Source organism: Bactrocera neohumeralis, chromosome 2, assembly GCF_024586455.1.
Source record: "Bactrocera neohumeralis isolate Rockhampton chromosome 2, APGP_CSIRO_Bneo_wtdbg2-racon-allhic-juicebox.fasta_v2, whole genome shotgun sequence".
In the NCBI taxonomy this organism is placed as follows: domain Eukaryota; kingdom Metazoa; phylum Arthropoda; class Insecta; order Diptera; family Tephritidae; genus Bactrocera; species Bactrocera neohumeralis.
Genome location: NC_065919.1, coordinates 76,401,308 through 76,424,208, shown reverse-complemented (window position 1 = coordinate 76,424,208; position 22,901 = coordinate 76,401,308). Strand labels below are relative to the sequence as shown.

Genomic DNA, 22,901 nt, shown 5'->3' with positions numbered 1-22,901 from the left:
AAGGCTTGTTGGCGGTTGGCAACATTGATATTTCATTATTGAGGTATTATATGCCTAACTGATATAATAACTGTATATTTGGCTGTATAATATGTACATATTAGTAGCTGGTTTGTGTTTACTTTAGGAATTGTTGTTAGTATATAGAGTAGTGGTTCGGAAAAGTTTATTATATGATAGTTTATATATATAGTATATAGTATACAGCAGTTAGAGCAGGTTGAGAGTAGTAGTAGTGGTAGTAGGAGTAGTTGTAGTTGTAGTGGTAGGCAACCAAAGTCGGTAAAAAGAAACGCAAAACGCACTTCAGCTCAGGAACTCAGTAAAAAGTCTCTGTTAGCGCTAATTGCAACAAAAAATTTGTGTTGTAACATTATGCTGTTACAAAGTTTTGAAAAAAAAAACACTTAGCTCTAAATAGCTGATTCTCAGAGAGATTTTTTTTTACAAAGCAGCGCTAGTGAAAATTAACATTTGTAAGTCTATGACATACTATAACTGTATAAACGAATGCAAAGTAGCTGTTAAATGCAGTTTACAGTGCAACGCCCTTTTATAAGGGATTTCGAAAGTGTTTTCAAACTTCAAAAAACATTTAAACAGTTATGCATTTGCGTTTTAACATTCTAAAATGTTGCCAGCAAACGCATTCGCTAGTTTTTTCCATTAAATAGTTGGTTACAGAAGCACAAGGCTAACTTCGCAGCTATAAAAAGAACGGTACTCTAGAAAAAAAAAATTTCCAAATTGTCTAGAATGTATGGTAAGTAACTTGATTCGATAATTTGTTTTTTGGGTAGTTTTATAATATTTTTTGTGTTCGCCTACCGCATGGGGATAATGAATTTCAGCTAATTCACAACAACATTGGTAACGCAGTATAGCACGACCACTCTTTCTGAAATATTACGGGCATAAGAACATGAGAAAATTAAAATGTATTAATTTCAATAATTTTTTTTGTTTTTTTTTGTTAAACAAAGTAATAAATTGAACTGTTATGCATAAGTATTTTGAATAAAAAAAATAAAAAAATCTTTTCAATGCTTACAAAGTATATAATATGCATGGGTTGTATTAAAAACGGGTTAAAACTTTTTATTAGCATTAAATGTTTAAAAAATTAATTAATTTAAAAATTAGCAATTTCTTACTAAACATATTTGCATTTAAATGTTTTTTTTTTAATGAAATTTAAATGTTTTTATTTTATTTAATTCCCAACTGCTATTTAGCTTAGTTATGAAAGTGTGTAATCAAAGTATTTAATCAACTAATTTTAATAATAAATAATTTTTGATTTGGACGTAGACAAAAAATTAGCATACTAACACAAGCACAAATGAACTGATTCGATTTTTATTAAATTTTCCTGCAACAGTTGAAATTTGGTCTTACCTTAGCAAGCGCGTTATGTAGTCCGGCCAGTTTTCGGGGAACATGACTAGGAAAAAGCCAACCGCGATTAATATGACACCAGCCAATTTCATGCCGGCGAATGTGGCGCCGTACAGTACAACGTCCAGAGCTGGGAAAGATACAAAATATATAAGAAACTATAAGTTTAAGGTCTAAAAAAGAATAGAATAGAATTATTATTATAAAAAAAAGATAACAGAAAACGAACACTGACAATGCGCTACCTACGTGAGCTTCTCGCTCATCAAAAGCTTCTCATATAAGCTGTTCCGAAAGTAAACATCAATCGAGTCGTTCAACATTTTGTTAAAAGTAACGAACGCTTGAAATTCTTGTTGTGAATGTTTCCTAAGTCTTCTCAAAAGTTGAGAATTAAACGGACCGAGCCGATCGAAAGGAAGTCGTAAATCGGGAGCTTACAGTGGGCAAGCGAAAAGGTGACAGGTGTTTGCCAGTGATTTATTGTGTTAAAGGTACATTTTTCTTTAGTCCAAGTCGAATTCTTTAAACGTTGATCTTACAATTTAGGATTCAAGGCCCTAGAATACATCTAAGTGGACAGGGATCGCATCACTTTCATCGCGCCTAGCAATCTCCTGGAATTATTCAGAGTGTTGGACCTTTGTAACTATATGTGATATAGGAAAGGGCACAATAGGCCATAGATCGCAGTCCAAACCTCAATTATTTTCTATTTATGATAAGTAATTATTATTATTCGTATGGTACAACCGATTAAGTCTCCAACAAGAACTATTCAACAGCTCGATAGATTTAATAAAGCTTTATTTTATATCGAATCTTTCGATGGCATGGACGATAATCCGTCTCAACCGACTGAAGGCTAAGCATTCGCAGAGGTAACGCTCTAACTTTTTATCATATTTAGTCCATGGCTTTCATATCTCCCATGCCATTTATTTATTTCAGAATGTAAGCCGTCAGGCGTTTGTTGGATCCACTGATTGTATTCCTCTAATATCCATTGCTTCAAGTCTTTGAAGAAACTAAACGGTCTGAAGAGCTTATGAGGATGGCGTTCTCGGCCGCAACAGAGCGGGCCAACTCATCCGTCTTTTTCTTTCTCTCTATAGACTTACGGCTGGGGACATAAAGGATGTTTATGAAATTTCCTATGTTACTAAAAGCCACTTTCTGAGAGTGTCTGGCCGTTTGGAAAGTTGGGTAAGAAATTTTGAAATAAATTGTAGAATGAGTTTGTGTTGGGCTGCTTAGTCGAAGTTACCGAAATACATGTTGTCGCTTTCTTTGAACTACCTTTTCTCCCTTCTCCCTTCTATTTGGCGCTCAATCTATATTAGTCTACAAGTCTGAAGATTCAGATCAATCGATTTTAATAAATGACTCTACCAAACCTTTTTAGTCCATCGAATGCTATTAACTAACTTTCTCCTATCGACTTTTGAGTTACCTAATGGATCTGGAACCAATTATCCAACTCTCCTATAAGGTGAAAGCTCAATTTAATGCCCGTAATCAAGCTCTTTGAAAAACAAAGATACGGAGAGAGTTTATGCTACTTTCTGAGTGGTCATCTTCTAAATTAACCAAAGAACAACGCATATTCTTTGTCTCTTATCTGCTTCTCATTTCGATCCAATTTTTCAACAGAGTTACATATATATATATGCCCTAACCTGTGCTCACTATTTCCCTTACATCATTTGTTCCCTTCACTTACCTCCTGAAACTGGCACTGCTGTTATCAAACCCAGCGTAACAAACATATTATAAGTGACGGCTGCGCTGAATTGCATTAGTATGTGGAAAACTGAAATATATAAAAAATATTTAATAAACTTTGTGTATTGTTAACAGAAGTGCATTTACCCAATAATAAAATACTGGCGATTAATAAAATAATCCATGGCATACGATCCGGCGGCATGCTCTCATAGCCCGCCAAATATAGGCCCACGCAGACAGGCCACAACAGCAACGCATTCAGAAACCCGAGAGTGGTGAAAGCAAAGGCAATTTGACCAATCGGCGGATCGCCCATAACTTTGCGGAACATAACCTAAAAGCAAAGCAGAAAGAGAGTGGTAAATAGCATGCAAAACATATCCGCAATACGGACAACAAATTTATGTGAGAACTCATGAGCAATATGCAAATGACGCACGGTCCTAATACCCACCCTGAATACTGCATAACCGGCAGCGCCCAGTGTTGCCAACACAACACCGCTCAGCGTGCGACTCTCGGTAATGCCGTCCATGTAGGCCAGCAGCGCAATGCCCGTGTCGCACAGAATAACCGCAACAATCTAGAGGAGATTAAAAAGCACTTAATTGAATTTATTTCAGTAACAATTTAATGCCATGTCGCATGGCGCTCAAGGCATACATACCCGCACGCCCACAAACTGTTCGTGTAGAATGACCCACGACAGCAGGTAAACACAAGCGACATTGGTCGCAAACAGCGCCATGGCATCGGTGGCGAAGAGTACGCGCAGGGACATGGTGTACAGATAGGTGGTCACCAGCCAAAGGATGCAGAAAGAGAGGCAGCGGTTGAGGAAGCGACCTAAGTGGAAGGTTGAGATGCGTAACATAGGTAAAAGTTTACTTTCCTTTGGCAGCTTACCGATGGTAAAACCTCGATCGCGAAAACCGCGCAACACATCGCCCAAGATCTCGCCTGGTTTGTCACATTTGCGCAACGATACACGTCCCAGAATGTAGATGGGAAAGAAGAAGAATGAAAAATTTGTGAAGAACCAAGCGGCGAAGAAGGGCGCACGAAATACTGTCGACTCTGGCGAAATTGGCTGTGCGACATGGAACAACTTTGTAACATCCTCCACATCATCGACGCTCAATGCGTTGTCACTTATGCCCAAAATATTTCTCGGATCATCGTCATCCATATTTGTGACCAAATCCAGATCGATGGCGCGATTTGATGTACTATCGAAGTCATCTGCGGTAATACTGGCATAGGTGCTGCGATTCAAGTAGAGGAATTTTATGCAATGCGTAGCGCCGACCCACGACGCGGTAACGAGTATGGTGACACAAACACCAAAGTACATCTGCACAGTAATGATATATTTCAAAGTTCAATACTGAATTACGATTGTTACTCACCTTCCGCGCCAGTTCGGAGCAACACGACTCCTTGCATGCTTTTAAACGACGAAACCGTACTTCGGTGCCATCTGGTCCCGCCTCCAAAGTAGGTGTATCCGGTTCATTTGTACCACCACCAGCGCCACCGGGTCCCACACCGACAATACCACTTACACCGCAACTACTTACGAAACTACCACCGCCAGCACCGAGTCCACGTCGCAAAGCTGGATGTGTGCCGATCGGCGTCGACGCATCACGTGCATCCGGATGTATTGTTATAACCTCACTGGGATCCTGTTGACTCGATGATATAGAGTCTTGGTGGGCAATTTGTGGATTGCTGGCGTTGAGCGCATTACTAAACCCACCATATGGACCATTCGGAGAGTCACCGGTTACGACAACGGATGGTGTACGCACCCGTTTCGGGTTGAAAATGGCGGGTATCTCTCCGTCACGGGTCATGCTATCGATGATTCGTTGTGCACTCACAATGATAACGATACATTATTTTTTGGCTATGGGTTGGGAGTTGAGCGACTGTTAGTTAGTTGATCAATTGACGTCACGGAGACAGCTGAAAATGAAGTAGGCCCAAATAAAGTAGGGATTATGTGATACTTTTTGAAATTGTCTTTTATATTCTTTTAGAGTTCGTAATTTAATTTACGCCTATGCAAATTTCAAGATTCTTATTCCTCTGTTGTCCATATCATCATCACTTATCGCGAATTAAAAGACAACGGCTACGTTGGCAAGGTCATGCCATCCGAATGGACGATAACACTCCAGCTCTGAAAGTATTCGACGCAATACTTACGGGAGGAGGAAGAGGAAAACCTCCACTCCGTTGGAAAGACCAGGCGGAGAAGGATCTGGCTCCGCCTGGAATTTCCAACTGGCGCCTCGTTGTGAAAAGAAAGAACAACTGGCGCGCTGTTGTAAACTCAGCTATAACTGCGTAATCGGCGTCTACGCCAATCAAGAAGAAAAAGTTGAAGGAAAACACATACCCTCCTATTACCAAACCCTAACAGAAACAGTAAATATTACTGGTTACACAGTTTAAAAACAAATGTAGGTCTCGAGCTCCTCAGCTCCTCAGCTCTAATAACTCTTCCAACTTGTCACACTATTTTCGGGTTCTTGGCCTTAAATTCAAGGAGGCAAAAGGCCGAAATCCAAGAAAACCTCTTATGTCGATTTCTAAAACAAAGTCCAAATTTACTGTACAGAATTAGACTGCATACACAACCTCAACACTCTTATCATAGTCAAGCATCTGCAGGCCTTACGTGTCAAAATTAATTAAAAGAAACTTAACCTCCCCATCGTCAATCGTGAAGTGTTTCGTGCGTGCACGAGTGAATGTGAGCAGCACACATGCGTGCAGTGTTGGCGGTAATTCAGCGAAGCGCCAAACAGCGAACGTGCAAATGACGCTATAATTTATTCGCATTACGATTAGGCGAAGGTTCAAGTTCTAGCTGTACCGTTATAAATATATACACATATACACACCTACAAATATACGCAAGCAGACTAAACAAGCCTTAGCCACACTAACCGTAATCAGCGCCATGTTTGAGTAACGGTCACAGGCCATGCACACTTTGGCTTCCCAGCGATCAACTTGTTGTCCAGATTACCGAATTGTTCCGAGCGAAAAGTGAAACAAAGGAATAAAAAAAAACGCTTTTTAGCGGACTAATTGAAAATCCGTTAAGTGTTGCACGTCGAAGCGAAGAAACGGCTAACTGTCAACTGTCAACTTAGAGGCACTTTTTTGACAAATAAGCGTAGGAACTGCTATTATGTGACTCGCACGTGTTAATATTATATATATGTATGTGTGTGTGTGTGAAAGAGATGCAATGCGTTGAGTGCTGCGAAGGCTTAAAGAGAGGCCGAGGTTGAATTGAGGTCTACGCGACACAACCTTCAACAGTGTCAAGTGCAACGACAACACAAACACACATACAGACGCTACTGCTCAACGTCATTACAAATTTACACTCCCACTTACACATATACACTCACTCTCGCAAGCATCGTGTCGCATTATTATGCGATTTGGTTGCTTGGTCTAATGAGCGTTGTAACAAAGCAATTTCGAGGCTCTTTGGCTCTTTGCTGGTCCATGATCTGTGTGTTTGTTGTGAATTTTCGTCAACAGCTCATTCGGTGAAGGTCACCGGAGGCAATGTCAGCCTAATAACGTCGTAATTTACACATTTATGATGAGAAATGTTCTGTTTGCATGTTGCTGCTGAAAATTTGCATATGTCACGTGACCTCCTCCACTCGCGCACCAACTTACTATATGCATATATGTATATAGTTTATAACGGTGCGTGATTGTAGTGATGTTTGCTGCAGCGGAGCATTTTCGGCACAAAACTCACTCCAAAACATCTGCCAAGGCTGTGTTGGTTTAACTGTTATTATTATAATAACCTTACACTCTTCGTTTCGCATTGGCATTTGCATTTTTTATGCGCTCACAAGTGTTTGGTTCACGCAATTTCAGAAGCTTTAATTAAAATAAACCAAAGTTGTGTGGTTTAATAGCGTTTGGCGGCTGGCATGACAGTGAAGTACCGGGTCATTCAATTGGGATGAGCCGATGTGGGCTGATGACGTCTTATTAATTCATGAACTAGTGATGAATGAAATCATGGCTGCCACCATAGAAGGGCAAATGAGACAACCTGTTTTTAATCAATTATTTATTTGAGGAAGATGATGTGGCCCCTGGAACTGAGTCTCTAATCTATGGAGAGAACAATTTGCGGTCACTAAAAGTTGAAGAGATTAATTCATGGAAGATCGAAAAGTTTGTGGTAGGAGTCAAAGCAGTAGCAAAGCTGCCAAGAACTCACTAAAATATTTGTTGTACTCATCTTACAAATTTTGTTGGATCTTGATGGCGCTGAGCCCAAATTTTTCTCAGTTAATAAAACTTTTACATTACCTTAGCTCACATTTTATTTTTTTTTTACCGAGAACATCTGAAAATGAAGTCTTTTCAGAGCGAACGAAGAGTTTTTTAAGATAACCTTCTTATGTCAGACATCAATGACTTGTCATTTCAATCTGATAAATACTGAAGTTCTGTGCTAATGAGTTGCAGAAAACCGTTTAATGGCTGGTTCTTACGTTCTGAGATCTTATTGTGACCAAAGCATAACGGAAATTTTAGTAGAACAATTAGCGATGATAACATATTTAGTAGATTGAACGTATCTTAGGAAATCTCTTTGGAATATAATATCACCACTCCTATATTATCCTCGACATGCCATAAATCACCACATATACATGTCAATAATATCGGGAACAGTGGCGTGACCAAACGTCTTGGGGGCGACAAAACGATCTTCGCTGCTTTTTAAAACTCCAATTCGGGCAAAAATTCCTGAAAATTGTGTCAAAAGTGTACAAGATATAGGGCCTTTACATATATCGTTTCCTCAAAACCGTATTGTGAGAATTTTGGAACTTCAGAATTTGCGTGGCCTTCCTAAATTTTATATATGTACTTAATATCGAAGATATTTCGTTTTTGAAAAAAAAAAAAAAAATATCACAATGACTTTGGGTGATGGTGTTGCGAATAGTATGCTCAGTGGGCCGACTATGTTGACCATAAGTTGAGCGAAGCGCGAACGTGAATTTTCGTAATAAAGTTGAACGATTTGTAGACGTTGTTCAGGCGTAAGTCTTTCCATGATGAAATGCCAAACAATACTGAACAAAAATAACATGACAGCTTAACACCACTCACACATGATCTGTCAAAGAAGGTTATTGAAAAAGTCCCTTTACTTGGATCAACCGTTATTATCATCCCAACATAGTGACCCTTCTTGAGATCCAAAATTTATTATTGGATAATATTTGAAAAGACCACTTCCAGCACGCCGTGAAGAAAATATAGTAGCCGTTGCGGAGAGTGTACACAGAAACGGTGGAAAGTCTATTCGGCACCATTCGCAGCAACTCGGACTGACGTGTGGAACGAACTTTGTGCATTTTACGTCGAGATCTTAAATTGAAAGCATACAAAATGCTGCTTGTGCAAGAGCTCAAACAACATAGCTTCGCTCCATGTGCTTTTGTAAAGTTCCAAGAAGATTCGACGTTTTCGAGACGAATTTTTTGCAGCGGGCCTCATTTCTTGCTTAATGGGTATGAAAATAAGCAAAATTACGGCATTTTTGACGAAGAGCAACCTAAAGAAATCCAAGAGCTGCCATTTCAGCCAGAAAATAGAACGGTTTGGTTTGTGAGCCGGGGGAATCATCGATTCATATTTCTTCAAAAATAATGCCGGTGAGAACGCAACCGTCAATGGAGATCGTTATCACGCCATGATAACCGACACTTTGGTGCCAGAAATTGAAGCTCGTGATCTCAGCGACATTTGATGGCATTTCCCACACATCCAATCAATCAAGGGGTTTATTGAGAGAAAACTTCGGTGAGCAGATAAGTTTACGTTTTGAGCGGATCGATTGACCTAGTCGCTGTCAACATTTGAAAGAGATAATCTTCATAAAAATAAATGCAAAAAAAGGTACTTTTGAATTATACTACTCACTCCTCAATTTTGAAGTTTCTATGTTTTTTTCTAGCAGAGAACCTCAAAATAGATTGCACTTTATAATAATAATTTCATCTGTAATCTATAACTAGAAATAATAGTTTATAATATCGGTTCTAATATAATAATCTTTTCTTATATAGATAACGATTATGATATTAATATTTAAACTTTTTTATCAAGCTGTTTCTTTTACTAAAATCTGCTTTTTTGCACTGAATACTTGTATGTTATATTAAATTTACCAGGAAGTTAGTAACATCCAGAAGAAAGCATCATAGACCTTTTAAAATATATGCATAGATATATGTATAAATGATCAGAGCTGCGTCGATTTAGCCATGACCGTCTGTCTGTATATAAACGAACTATTCCTCAATTTTTTGAGATATCGACCGGAGATTTTGCAGCTACACATTTGTTGGAATAGGCGTTATCGGATCACTGTAGCACATACATATCTGTCAGACAAACTAAACGTTCAAATTCAAGTTCCTGTATGGAATACGTTTTTTATACAAAGAATTTTCACGAAAATCGGCATGGATTATTATTTAGTATCCGAAAAAATTGTTCAGATCGAAACCCTATAGTATATGGCTGCAATATAAACTGAAGGATTTTGACATTCCATCTTCACGAAGATTATTGTAGCGCTTCTAGTTCGGAAGAAATTGTTCAGATCGGACCACTTTAGCAACTAGCTGCCATATAAACTTAACAATCAGAGTCAAAGTGTTTTAGCGAAAGCTTGAACCTATAAAGGATATTATAGTTTCGGTGCAGCCGAAGTTTGCGGTTTTTATCGCTTTTACTATAATCGAACACAAGTAACAGTTATTATTTACCGAAAATAATCACTAAAGTAATGATTTATAATTATTGGATATGAATCGGTTTTGCTATCGATATCGATACTATTTTTTGTGACGTAAAAAAGTATTTTTAATATCACAATTATTCCCGACAAACCTTATGGCAAATGTCCGTTTGAGAAGAACATAACAACGTTGAGCTTCCGAAGGGATGAATTACGATTATTTTTAAAAATATTTTGTAAATCAACAATGAATAATTCATAAATTATAAACTTCAGTAATAGATAAAAATTTAGTCGTTATCGACTGCCGAAAAATTATTTAAATTATTGAATATGCAAAGCAATCGTTTTATTATCGATTGTTTTAAACAATGGCTTCTTCTATTGATTATGGAAAGCAGCCCTTAATTTTACTTTCCCGTACAGAAAATAGTCTAAGTAATCGAAAAATTATTTTTGAAGCGACTACACAAAATAATTGTTCCTTCTACGATTTATGATATTAAAATTTTTTTTTTATCGATATCGAAAATTTCTTTCCTTGTGCAGATTTTAAAAGTTGTTAAGTTATCGAATACTTATTTGCTCTTTTGTCGAGAGAATTTGCATTATTTGCTGTCGATTGCATTGTGTGGAATGAAATGTGCAATTAGGTCAAGTGGAAATTATAAAATTCATTCCAACTAAATTATCTTTGAATGAAAAATGAAGAGAAAAGCTGACAGTAAACGATTACAATTATTTATGTATATTTACAGACACAAATAAACAGATGTTTGTAGCTTTGTGAGTGTTTAGTCTGAGGCATAGACATAGCGTTCTCCAGCGGCGCAAAGCAATCAACTCAAGTGCCGCATGACAGCAGGAGAAGCAAACCAAGTCACTGCATTGCTGGCACGGCACGAGCGACAACAAAGAGTGGCAATAACATTGGCAAGCGCAAAAGCAAATTATTATATAAAATAAAAACAATGAAAGCAAGTATTTATGAATCAAAGCAGACTGTGGAAAAATATAGCAAATAGAAAGATAAGTAAGGCATACCAACTAAGTTTAATGTAGCATACTTTGAGGCGTCTTTGCCAGTATTATCTCATTTGTATATACATATATGCTGCCGACTTTTTTGTTTAGTTGTGTTTGAGTGAGTATTAAAATCATAAATATATAAACTTTTATATGTCAATATGTGTATGAATATGTATATATACAGCTTAGTAGCTCAGTCCACCAATAATAAACTGAACATCGAGCAGCCAAATCAAAAGAGAAAACAAAAATCAAGCTCATCTAAGCGCCACCAACGCCCACAACTTGCCTGTGCATTTCAGTGGTTGTGCTCGCCTTGAGGCCGACGGGGTTCGACGGGGTGATGAAACGTTTGAGGCTCGTGGCAGTCCATTAGGCTGGCTATCCAAAGCCACAAGACAGGACAAGTAGCTTGCCTTTGCCTTGTGCGCCAACCACCCGTTTTCGTGGTCAGGGCTGTGCCAATTAATATTCTAAACAGCTGTGCAAGTACACGCGCCTATATGTATGCTAATGTGTTTAACTTGTCAGCTTGGAGATGGCTTCGTTAGCTATCGAAACGCTATGTACAACAGGTGGACTGACAGCGCAGCACCGTTATAAATGTGCTTGTATATACTGCATGTATGTGTGTGTTTATACATATTTAAGATTGTTTGTGTGTGTGTGTGTTCGCATATATTATATTTATTTGCTTATACCTGCTGCGTTTACATTCACAATTGAACAATCACTCGGAGAAAGGTGGAATTATTTGTATGCGGTCTATTTATTTATTTATTTCCCTCATTCTTTTTGTACGACCGCAATTTCGTTGATTCTCTTTAGCGATTCTCCACACTTCCTTTCGCATGGCGCTCATTCTTTATTTATTCTTGCTGCCCTGGCTGTCTTTCCCGCATGACATTTCACTGCATTCGTGCTGCAGTTGTCTGACGATTTGAGTCTGCACTTCATATGCACTTAACTTAAAGCGCTCTGACAGTCGTTTGCTTGCCGTAACTGAAGTGCATAACATACACATAAACATTTGTTGTCTAAATGGTAACAAAAATGGTAAACGCTGAAGCAGAGACGAGAAATGTGTAAGACTGTTGTGCGTATTTGAATTTTATTTTTGTGAGACTAAACTTGGCATGCCAGCAAATTGCGCTTACGCGTAGATATACGTGTACATATATATGTACATTTGTATTTACATATGTATTCATATAGAAGCAATTATAATATAATTACTTCGACATTGAAATTTTGAAAGGACATTACATTTCAAATGATTTAGAAACTTAACAAAACATTAACACTGTAGCTATAATACCCTTCACAGAAATATTTCTTGTTACAACTGTATGTATAACTAAATCTGAAACCATAACCCACCAACGGTTTGCATCCTACGCAAAAAAATTTACTGGTTTTCTCTAGCCATAAATAACCTTCAAGTCGGTTTAAGTTTACTTAATAAGGAAAACAAATCCTTTTTGAAGAATTTTACTTCTTACTTTGACTTTGATTGGTAGTCCGATCTGAAAAAGGCAGCTTCTGGGGGGGAAGATTATGTGCAAAATTTTAGATCGCTAACTCTAAAACTAAGGGACTACATATATACAGAAGGACAAGCAGATGGACAGAGCTAAATCGGCTCACCACGACAAAAGTCTCCGACGTTTCCTTCTGGGTGTTAAAAGCTTCGTGGCAAATTTAATATACCCTGTTCAGGGTACAAAGAAATATTACCTAACTAACACAATCTAGCTTACCGTGTCCTTAAATATGCGAAATTATTACATCGGAAATGCAAAAAAATAAAAAAAAACTCAAGAGAACAATTTCTGTCAATTTTGGTTTTTAGGTGTAAGATATTTTTGGTCCATATTTTTTTAAATCTCAACATCTAATCAAAACGGTCACTAATCAGCACAATCTGCATAATACTAGCAAATTTTGTTAGCATTAAAATAGTATATAACTTCAGTAGGATAGTTTCGCTAATCACAAGGTTTGGAGGAATTTTTTTGCAGACCCTTTTCTGCATAAAATTCGGCCTCTCAATTGTCATCTATACTAGGCTCCATTGACCATCAAACGATATACAAGATGCGTTCCAAAGTAAACAGGACTTTTTGAATCTAGCGCCCCCTTGTGGCGTCATCTATATGTCGTCTGGTGCGTTAAAATCTGCTATTCTTATCGATTTTCCTTAACGATTTAATGACATTTCATCGATTGGAAGTGAAGTTATTGCGTTTTAAGTGTCAGTATGTTTGTGTTATCGGTGCGAAAATGAGCTTCGAACAAAGAGCCAACCTTAAATTTTGTTTTAAAATTGGTAAAACTTTTACCGAAACGTTTCAATTGATGAAACAAATTTATGGCGATGATTGCCTATCCCATAGCAGAGTGCACGAGTGGTTTCAACGTTTTCAAAGTGGTCGTGAGGACACAAATGACGACCAACATGTGGGCCAATCAAAATCCGTGTACACCGGAAATTCCATTAAAACTGTGCGTGAATTCATCAAAAATTAGCCGAAATCATCATTGAAACTCATGGAAATGGAATTGAACATCTCCAAGACATCGATTTATCGCTTTTTCACCGAACATTTGGACTTACGAAAGGTATGTGCACGGTTTATTTAGCACAAATTGACTGACGACCAAAAATTGCTCAGAATCCAACATTCGATCCATGCTTGTGACCGATTATTTGACCAAAAATCACATTTTAAACATTAACCATTCCCCGTATTTACCTGATATGGCACCAAGCGACTTTTTTCTTTTCAGAAAAATGCATTTGCCCATGGAAGAAAAGTGTTATGCAGACGTAGAGGCCATTCAAAAGGCTTGCACCGGCATACTGGCGGCCACACCGGCCAACGAGCTAAAACATCCGTTCGACATGCTTTCGCAACATGCAAAAAGCTGTATTGAAGCAGAATGAGACTATTTTGAATAAAATAAATTGATTTTGCAGAAAAAATTTTTTTTATAGTCCTGTTTACTTTGGATCGTTCCTTCTATGTTGGTAAATCAAAGCAGAATTCGACGCGTTGTTGCTGAGGTAAAGCTATGCTGGAAAAAGCAATGCGAATCGAACCGATTGGATAACTTTCATAAGACGCTGTCGCGGCGCACATAACTAAAATGAATCTATTTCAAATAATTTCATGCAAATAAGTATGTAGGTACAATATTTTACACTAAAAATACCACCCAATTATTATGAAAACGTCGAGATAAGTGCTTTGCCATAATAGCAGTAATTTTGTACTGTTAGCCAGCCATTTATTTTAAATTTAAGCATTCAACACAAAAAATAAGAAATCCCCAAAATTACACGAAGAGTAATGTGTTAATGTAATTGCGAGCGAATTTTGCACAAGCTGAGCACTTGCAATTTGAAATGATAAATGTGAAGCGGACATGCCATGATTACAACGAAGTCAACAACAATAATAAATACGCCGCAATTCGAGAAGAACAAATGATGCAGAAAGGCAGCTATTACAGGGTGAGTCATATAATATTTGACATTCACAGGGAATACGAATAAAATAATATTTTAAGCCGAATGTAGACAGAAGCGATACAACAATTAATTGGAAAAGAGCACTCAAGCTAAACAAATTTTTTATATTTGTAAATACTATACTATAGTAATGTATGTCAATGGATTTATTGAGGGATAACTTTGATGCGATTATAATTTCACGTTTTTGGCCACCAAAATCGTGAGATAGCACACCATAAGACTTCTTTCTGTGGGGTTATGAAAAGTCTAAAGTTTATGCGGATAATTTCGCTTCGATTCAGGACTTGGAGCAAAACATCACGCGTGTCATTCACCAGTTACCAGTCGAAATGCTCGAACGAGTCAACAAAAATTGTACTCAACGCATGGACCAACTGAGACGCGTCTGTCCGCGGCCAACATTTTAAAGAGATAATTAGCAAAAAAATAATTTTTTCTTAAAAGAAGTAAGGGGAACCGAAATGGATCACCCTTTACACTAGTCTACTTAGTTTTTATTAAAACTTAACAGAAATATGGGGAAGATCAGAAATTGTGATATTGAAGTTTCTGGCTTAAGATCGGCCCTAGGACCACTTTATTCAACTCAATTCGAGAAATATTTAATTTAAAATATTTTTATATTCTCGAATTTCGATGTTATTGCTCTAAGAAGATGTAGAATTACAGCAAAAACAACAAAAAATGCACTTTTATGAATATAAACAAATACATGTTGCCTTTATATATAAATTGTAATGAAGAAACAGTAAATTATATATGTATGTAAGCATATGAGCCCCCATTCAGGTAAATAGATTGACTGCTTAGGCAAATATTTGTGAAATAAATATTTTGTTTGCTTAAGTAGTAGTGGTACATAAAATAAGCGGTAATCAAACGCGAACGCGATTATATGTGAGTGCGCCTAAAAGCTGCCAAGCAAACGCCTTGTGAAGCCAAGCACACACTCAACATGGCGTATACGCGACATGACAGTTTTATGGAGCTGGTCAAACGCAACGTTAAATGGCCTGTCTACCGAAAAAACAAAACAAAAACAACAGTAAAGGCGATGTAACGAGACAGTCAACAAATAACAAGAGACAGGGAAAAAGTAAGCCACAAAAATATCAAGTAAAATGCAAGCAATATTCACTGGAGGAAAGAAGAAAACAGACAACAACAGCAATAACAAAGAGACAACGCAAGATAAACCACTGCGAGGCCTTCAGGCATAACACAAAAAGCGCTTTGTGGCTGTGAATGGCATAAACAATGAAAACCCGAGCGAAATCAAAAGGAAAAAAACACAAACTTAAAAGCAGAGTGGCAAACGAAAGGTGAATGAGGCGATGGCGCTTGGCTGGCGGTGGGGAGCGGGCTGCTTTACACTTTCATTCATACGATTTAACGTTGAACGGCGGCAAAACGGAAGTAGGAAATGCATTAAAAGGCAATGAGGCGCTTTCTACATGCCATTGAGCGAGGCAAAATGAAAAGACAAAGAAATCAAAATAAAAAATAAAATAAAATAAAATAAAATAAAATAAAGTACATGCCAAAGAAAAACCAAAAAGGAAATAAAATATATGTAAAAATACGAATGTGGCTAAACGAGCAGCATTTTTTTGTTTTTGTTTTTGTTATTTCTTTCTGCTTTTGTTTCATTCTTTACTTTTGCACTCACAAGCACGGTCACAGCACATTCCTGCTTGTGGTTTTGCCTTTGCGTTTTTCGTTTGAGTTTTCGTTTTTTTTTTGTGTGAACGCTTAACAGCTGGGCTGGAACACTTTTCGTAATTACCTAAGTTCTACTGTGAGTTGGACAGCCTTCTGAAGATTTTCTTTGCTTTGCACTTTCTTTCATCCTTGCCTTGGTGGGCTTATTTATTTATTTTTTACATTTTATTTTTGCTTTCGACGGCTTATCTTGAAGTTCATTTGCTTGTGTGTATCCGTACATGCTTCGAGTGGCAGGCACATACATACACACACAAACAAATAGTTATATCTGTATATATGCGCATGGTTAAATAGGACACGAAGCTCATTGGCCGAACACAGTTGTTCCCTGACTTGGCCAACATCGTGACATCGTGGATTAAATGCCCTGTAGGGAAGTGTAAGTGGATTGCGTAGCATACATTCTCAGATTCTCAGTATAAGGTTTAGGTGTATTTAATTTGAAGCTTAAAGTTTTGATTTTAAATACGCTCATACCTCCAAAACTCTTTGCTGAAACAATTTAAAATTTTCGTACAAGATTCTCCAATTTATTTACAATAATCGAATCGGGGTTTTCAATAGCTACAAAAGTAGAGCAATAGAAATAGCAAACGACACCAAATATTTTCCCGCTCTTTCGACATTTATCTTCAGTAATGTTTGTCATTTCATCATGGAAATATATACGATCCAACCACGAAATTTTTAAAAATTACTATCGAAATTCGGAGTCAGTGGCCTCAACTTTAAGAGCGCTACTTCCAATTTATGGTCGTCATAATAGCTCTGTCAGATCAACAACTAAGCGTCTAGTAGAACAATTTGAATCCACAGGCACAGTACAAGATATACCCGTGCTAGTGGGACAAAAAAGTGTCCGTAGTGTCGAGAATATTTCTGCCGCTAGGGCAACAATTGAATAAGACCCAAATCAGTCTCTCACAAGTCGTTCTCAAGCGTTGGGGATCTCTCTGATGCCAGTTTGTCGAATTGTGCAAAAAGACCTTGGCCTACATCCTCACAAGATCAAATTAACGCAAGAACTGAAGCCGCTTGATCACCAGAATCATCGTATGTTCGTGAATTGGGCTGAGCAACAACTTGAAAATGATCCGGATCTTCTTCGAAAAATCATCTTCAGCGATGAGGCTCATTTCTGGCTGAATGGTTTCGTCAATAAGGAATTATGATCAGACAGCAATCCACACGTGCTCTATGAGTCATCAGTGCATACCGCAAAAATTACTGTTTGGTGCGGCTTATGTGCCGGCGGCGTCATTGGGCCGTACTTCTTCCGTGATGATCAAGACCGGCACGTTACTGTGAATGGAAATTGCTACCGTTCAATGCTAACCGAATAGTTGGACCGAATTTGATGATATGGATTTGGACAATGTGATGTTCCAACAGGACGGCATCACAAGCCGCACAGTGAATGTAAATCAATCGATTTATTAAAAACCACGAAAGAAATGTCCCAGTCAATTGGCCGCCTCGGTCTTATGATTTGACGCCGTTAAACAATTTCCTGTAGAGTTACGTCAATCTATGATCTATGCCAACAAGCCAGCGACGATTGATGAGCCTCGTCCGAATATCGAACGTGAAATTGCAGCAATGATCGTCGATTTATGCTTGAAAATCGTTGAAAATTGGGTTCAGCCTCTGGACTTCTGCAAGCGTGCCCGTGATGGCCATGCAAAAGAAATCGAGTTCTATACATAATGACATCGAATGTACTTTCACAGGAATAAAGAGTTTCATTGATATCCCAAGCTGTTTTTGTTACTTTCTAAAAAACCCGTTATACGAAAAGACTTTTTCGACCACCCAATATAAGGAAATAAAATCGTAACCGGATGGCACACAGATTTTTAACCGGCCAAGGATTATCAACTAGGCAACATTTTTAGATATTATTTCAGGAATGTTTTTTGCCGCTGAAACAACAACAGTTCTATGAACGTTTCCAGGACTTTAAAGAGTGTCTCTTTATTGAAGTCAACTTGAGCTGACTTTGTTGTACAATAACGCTTACCTTTGTTTAAATTAGGCATAACAATTTTCAACGTTTGCACCGCCAGCTATAAAATTCCAAACTGAGATCGCTAGAACGCACCACTTTTTTACCTCGATCAAGTTTGTACCCACTTCTCTCGTAATCGTTTGCAAGAACAACTTAAATTTTTGACCAAAACATCGCCACAGGGCTTGCAGGGTGAGCATACATACAAGAATTATGTGTTCGCGCCTCATGCGTGCTTCGTAGCATACACAACTGTAAGTACGCGCGCCAGCAGTTTCTTGTGTGTATGTGTGCTTGTGAATATGTGCTCGCGCCTCAGTACACCCGAACTTGGCGTAGCATTTTCAATGTACTTAATTTTTCTCTCCTTATACCTACACAAATTTTCCCTGCTTGCAACATACATACATACATACATACACATTTTCCTTCACATCAAACGCTTTAAATATTTAAATGTGTGGTATTCCCACAAGCGCGGCGGTCTTGAACGCATTTCAAATTTAATTACATATTATACTTATGAAAATTGGTTGGTACGCATTTGTAATTGAAGGCATACCTCGTTTCTTGGCGCTGCGGCTTAAAGTGGCTGCAACATTTTCACCAACAAAATTATGCAATTTCCTTTTAATTGAATTACTTATGGATTAAATGCACTTTTTACAGCGAGTAATTTGACATGCATATATATTTGACTTTATTTTATTTGATTCTGCTTTACTGCATGCATTCCTCCTGGCCACCGCACACAGGCCTTCACTTTGGCGGAGCACTTTTCTTCTGCACTTGATTACACTGGGAATTTCTGTGCATAATTTGCATTTTTCCACAGCCACATTCCGATACATACGCAGGGGCGCACACGAAATTAACGGTACCGCGTTGAGCCCTTTTCCAGCGCGCCACCAACGCAATTCAACACCTCTTTAGGCGAGTAACAATAAGCTGCTGCACAAATAATAAGAAGTGGACTTTAAAAATTTATTTCTTTTTTCACTTTTTTCTTCCTACTTTAACTTTTTTTATTTTTATTTCCATAACTTCCAGCAGAGTACCGTTGCGCGTCGCGTTGCTGTCTGGGGAGCTCCTTTCTGACTGAATTGACCATTCGTTCCGTGTCGTTGGCTGACTTTCTCAAGACATTTGCGCTTGCTGTCGGCTCTGTGGGTGGCGGGCGGAAAGCTCAAAAGCTCCTCTTCACCCCCTTTCGTTGTGTGTTTTCTCTTGTGCCTCGTTTTTCGCTTTGCGTCCTCGGCTTTCGGCACTTGTTTACGTCGGCACGCTGCAGTTTGGCGCCAAAAATGCTTCCCTACTTTGCTTTGCGTCCCTTCGGTGTTTTGTTTATGTTTGGCTATTACAGCGCGGCTTGTTGTTGTTGCATGTTGGTGAAAACAAACAGTTTCGGTGCATGCGCACGGCTGCTTTCGCCGATGTTATTGGCGTTCGGTTCGGTGTCAATGCACTCGTTTGCGTGTCATTTCGTCATCCTTTCACCAAGCACTGCCAACTTTTATTTGCTTGTTTTGTTGTTGTTGTGGTGTTTTTAAAAATAACAACTATGCGATACTAATTTTAAATCGCATGCATAATGGACAGTTATGATGCTAATAAAGTGTGTATGTGTCTTCCAATGAAATGTTTTCCAGCACTACACTTTGGCGGGTCAGAAGGCAAAATGCGGTTATAGATATTTATGTATGCTCAAGTCCATTGAGGGTTAATTTATAAATCGAGGAAAGTCTCTCACTTAGCAATTGAGGTTTGCCAAATAAATTAGTATTCTTAGTAGCCTAATGCTCCCAGACTCCGCGGCCTAATCTTAGCTGATTGATATCAGGCCCATTTAAGAAATAATCCGACTGATATTTAGCTAGAAAGTAAGCGTACAAAGGTTTTGTGGTAGCTCCTTCGACTTATTCAACTAAAAGGAGATCGGCTCGGAACCTCCTAGAAAATAGCGGTTTTTAAATTTAAGTTCAAAGACAATAAGACGTCGGAACAGCATCACCCCTGCAGTCATGGTAGATTTAAAACGTTGAATGATAAGTCATGTTTAGGAATAGATTTGAATAGAGTTTGTAACGCCCAATACTATAACATTATGAGTTCCTCATTTACTAAAGGGTCATCCATTTCGACGTTCCCTACTTTTTTAAGGAAAAAACACAGAAACTTCAAGTATAAGGCAGAATATTTATTATCAATCGAAAGAACATACTTTCGAATTTATTTTTTGAAGATTATCTCTTTCAAAGTTTGGCCGCGGATACGTCAAAGATGGTCCATCCGTTGAGTTCAATTTTCGATGACTCGTTCGTGTATTTCGACTGGTAACTGGCGTATGATACGCGGGATATTTTGCTTCAAAGCTTGAATCGAAGTGGGATTGTCCGCATAGACTTTAGACTTTACATATCCCCACTGGACGATGTGATATCGCGGCGTTCTGGTGGCCAATCGATCGACCCAAAACGTTAAATTAACTGCTCTCCGAAGTGTTCTCTCAATATGTTCATTGATTGATGCGATGCGTGCGAAGTGGCGCTGATTTGTCGAAACCAAAAGTCGCCGAGCTAACAAGCTTCAATTTCAATTATCAAATAATCGATTAGCATGGCACGATAACGATCACCATTGACGGTTACGGTTATTTCATTTTTGAAGAAATATAAACCCATGACTCCACCGTCCTACAAACCACACCAAACCGTTATTTTTCTGGACGAAATGCGGCAATTTTGCTTGTATAAAAAAAAATCGGAATCATCATTATCACTCAAAGATCCATGACTCGTCACCTCTGATTACGTTATTCAAAAATTGCGAGTCACTTTCACACATGTTCAAAATTTTCTTGGTTTACTTCGCCGCAATTTCTGGTCGTCAGTGAGCACTTTTGCGAACATCTTCGGGCACACCTTGCGCATGTTCAAGTGCTCCGGTTCAATGTCACGAATCACAGATTTTGATAAATTTAACATCTGGGCAATTAAACGAATACTTTGTCGACGGTCTGAATTCAAATCTTTGCGCACACGAGTCACATTGTCCGTGTTTGCCGAAGTCGCAGGTCTCCCAGCACGGTCTTCATCAGCGACCTCTTCCCGGCCCTCCACAAAGGCCTGGTGCCACCGAAACACACCACTTCCTATGTATTTGCTAGAAAGTCCTCATGAGACCAAAAACTCGATGCGACTGTAGCTTGCTCTCAAGAAGCGCTGTAGGGTCTGCAACGCAACGCGAAATGAAAACGGACATTAAAAATGCCTCGTGGCACGAGATTTTGCAAAATACCAACAAGTGATACTGTAGCTGACACGAAAATCATTGGTTGACCACGCATCTCCATTAATCACATAACTTTTAACCTCGGCGTACCTTCAATATCACCCTCCATTGCACTGGATATAGAAAAATCGTTTCTTAATCACTGTATGTACACTTTTTTAACTGTGCGCAATTAGAGACTCGAGACGCTTGACTGGCGTAACACCGAGACGCGACCATTCGACCAACTCAACTTTCTTGGCAGTACACAGCAGTGCCCTCTTGAAGATATTTTAAGCTTTAACTTGATAATTTAAAAAAATTTTTTGGCGTTTTATTTTATACGCTCTCAATCTGGACGCAAAAATGCGCCAAATCGTTCGATACGTCAGTCCGAGTTGCTGCGAACGGCGCCGAATCGACTCTGCGTGGTCCTCGTGTACACTCTCAGTTACGTCTGTTATATTTTCTTCACTGCGTGCTGGACGTTGTCTATTCAGTCGAATATTATCCAATAATGAATGCTGGGCCTCAAGATGGGTGATGGTATTCCGAATAGTACGCTCAGTAGGCCGAACCTCAAAATGGTTCACCCCTTAGCCTTTGCTGCAAGTTAATGCGTTTTCTTGTTTTGCCAATAATGAAATCTTTTATTTCTAACTGACTTCTTTTCGAGGTTATTCGATTTTCGAATTTTACAACCCGAAAGTTTAGAGAAATTATCGCCTCTAACAGGTATTTTGTAGTGCGTTTCATTGTCATAAAGTAACACCATCGATTTAGTTTAGCAGACAAAAATTCTACTCGTGGAAAATACACAAGAAAGTCAAAGAGATTATAATGAACCTTCAGTACAAAAAACATTTATTTTAGCTTAATTATTCTCAATCTAGATCTAGCTCTGAGACTTTTCGACGCAGTACCCGCCGAAGGAAGCAGAAGAAGAAGAAGACCTCCACTCCGTTGGAAAGACCAGGTGGAGAAGAACCTGGCTACACTTGGAATTTCCAATTGGCGCCTAACAGTGAAAAGTATGAATGACTGTCGCGCTGTTGTAAACTCGGCTATAACCGCGTAAGCTGTGTCTACGCCAATAAAGAAGAATACTCTCAATAATCTAGTTTAACCTTTTGTTTCTAAACAAAATAATCTTTTCAGTCTTTCTTTCATAAACCTCTGGAGACTTCAATAGCTTTAGTATGACTACTAACCAATGAATTAAATAAAATTGAAAAAAGCCCAAAAATTAAATCCATTGATCAAATAAGAATATCAAATTAACGAAATTAAAATATGAATAAAGCTTACACAAAGAACTCGGCATTAAATGTTGGAAGCCGCGAAAGCGAATTAGGTTGCTGCTTCCACTTCATTCGCAAATATTT

At 38.3% G+C, this 22,901-nt stretch overlaps 1 protein-coding gene across 12 annotated transcripts in view; it reads right to left on the bottom strand.

The window, feature by feature from the left end:
- Window positions 1-19,336, bottom strand: part of LOC126755339 (putative thiamine transporter SLC35F3) — a 35,925-nt gene extending 16,589 nt beyond the window's left edge. For 6 of the 12 annotated variants that reach the window (XM_050467837.1, XM_050467863.1, XM_050467889.1 and 3 more), the window contains exons 1-9: window positions 18,809-19,336; window positions 4,536-5,097; window positions 4,033-4,480; window positions 3,794-3,972; window positions 3,581-3,709; window positions 3,271-3,460; window positions 3,122-3,211; window positions 1,399-1,528; window positions 829-898 (exon numbers count right to left, since the gene is read on the bottom strand). In XM_050467837.1, coding sequence (XP_050323794.1) covers window positions 829-898; window positions 1,399-1,528; window positions 3,122-3,211; window positions 3,271-3,460; window positions 3,581-3,709; window positions 3,794-3,972; window positions 4,033-4,480; window positions 4,536-4,985 — 1,686 coding nt within the window. In that variant the 5' untranslated portion in view covers window positions 4,986-5,097; window positions 18,809-19,336. Of the gene's footprint in view, window positions 1-828; window positions 899-1,398; window positions 1,529-3,121; window positions 3,212-3,270; window positions 3,461-3,580; window positions 3,710-3,793; window positions 3,973-4,032; window positions 4,481-4,535; window positions 5,098-6,087; window positions 6,290-18,808 lie in introns of those variants that run through there. The other 6 variants (XM_050467880.1, XM_050467916.1, XM_050467924.1 and 3 more) reach the window with 3 other exon arrangements.
- Between the last annotated feature and the right edge of the window lie 3,565 nt (window positions 19,337-22,901).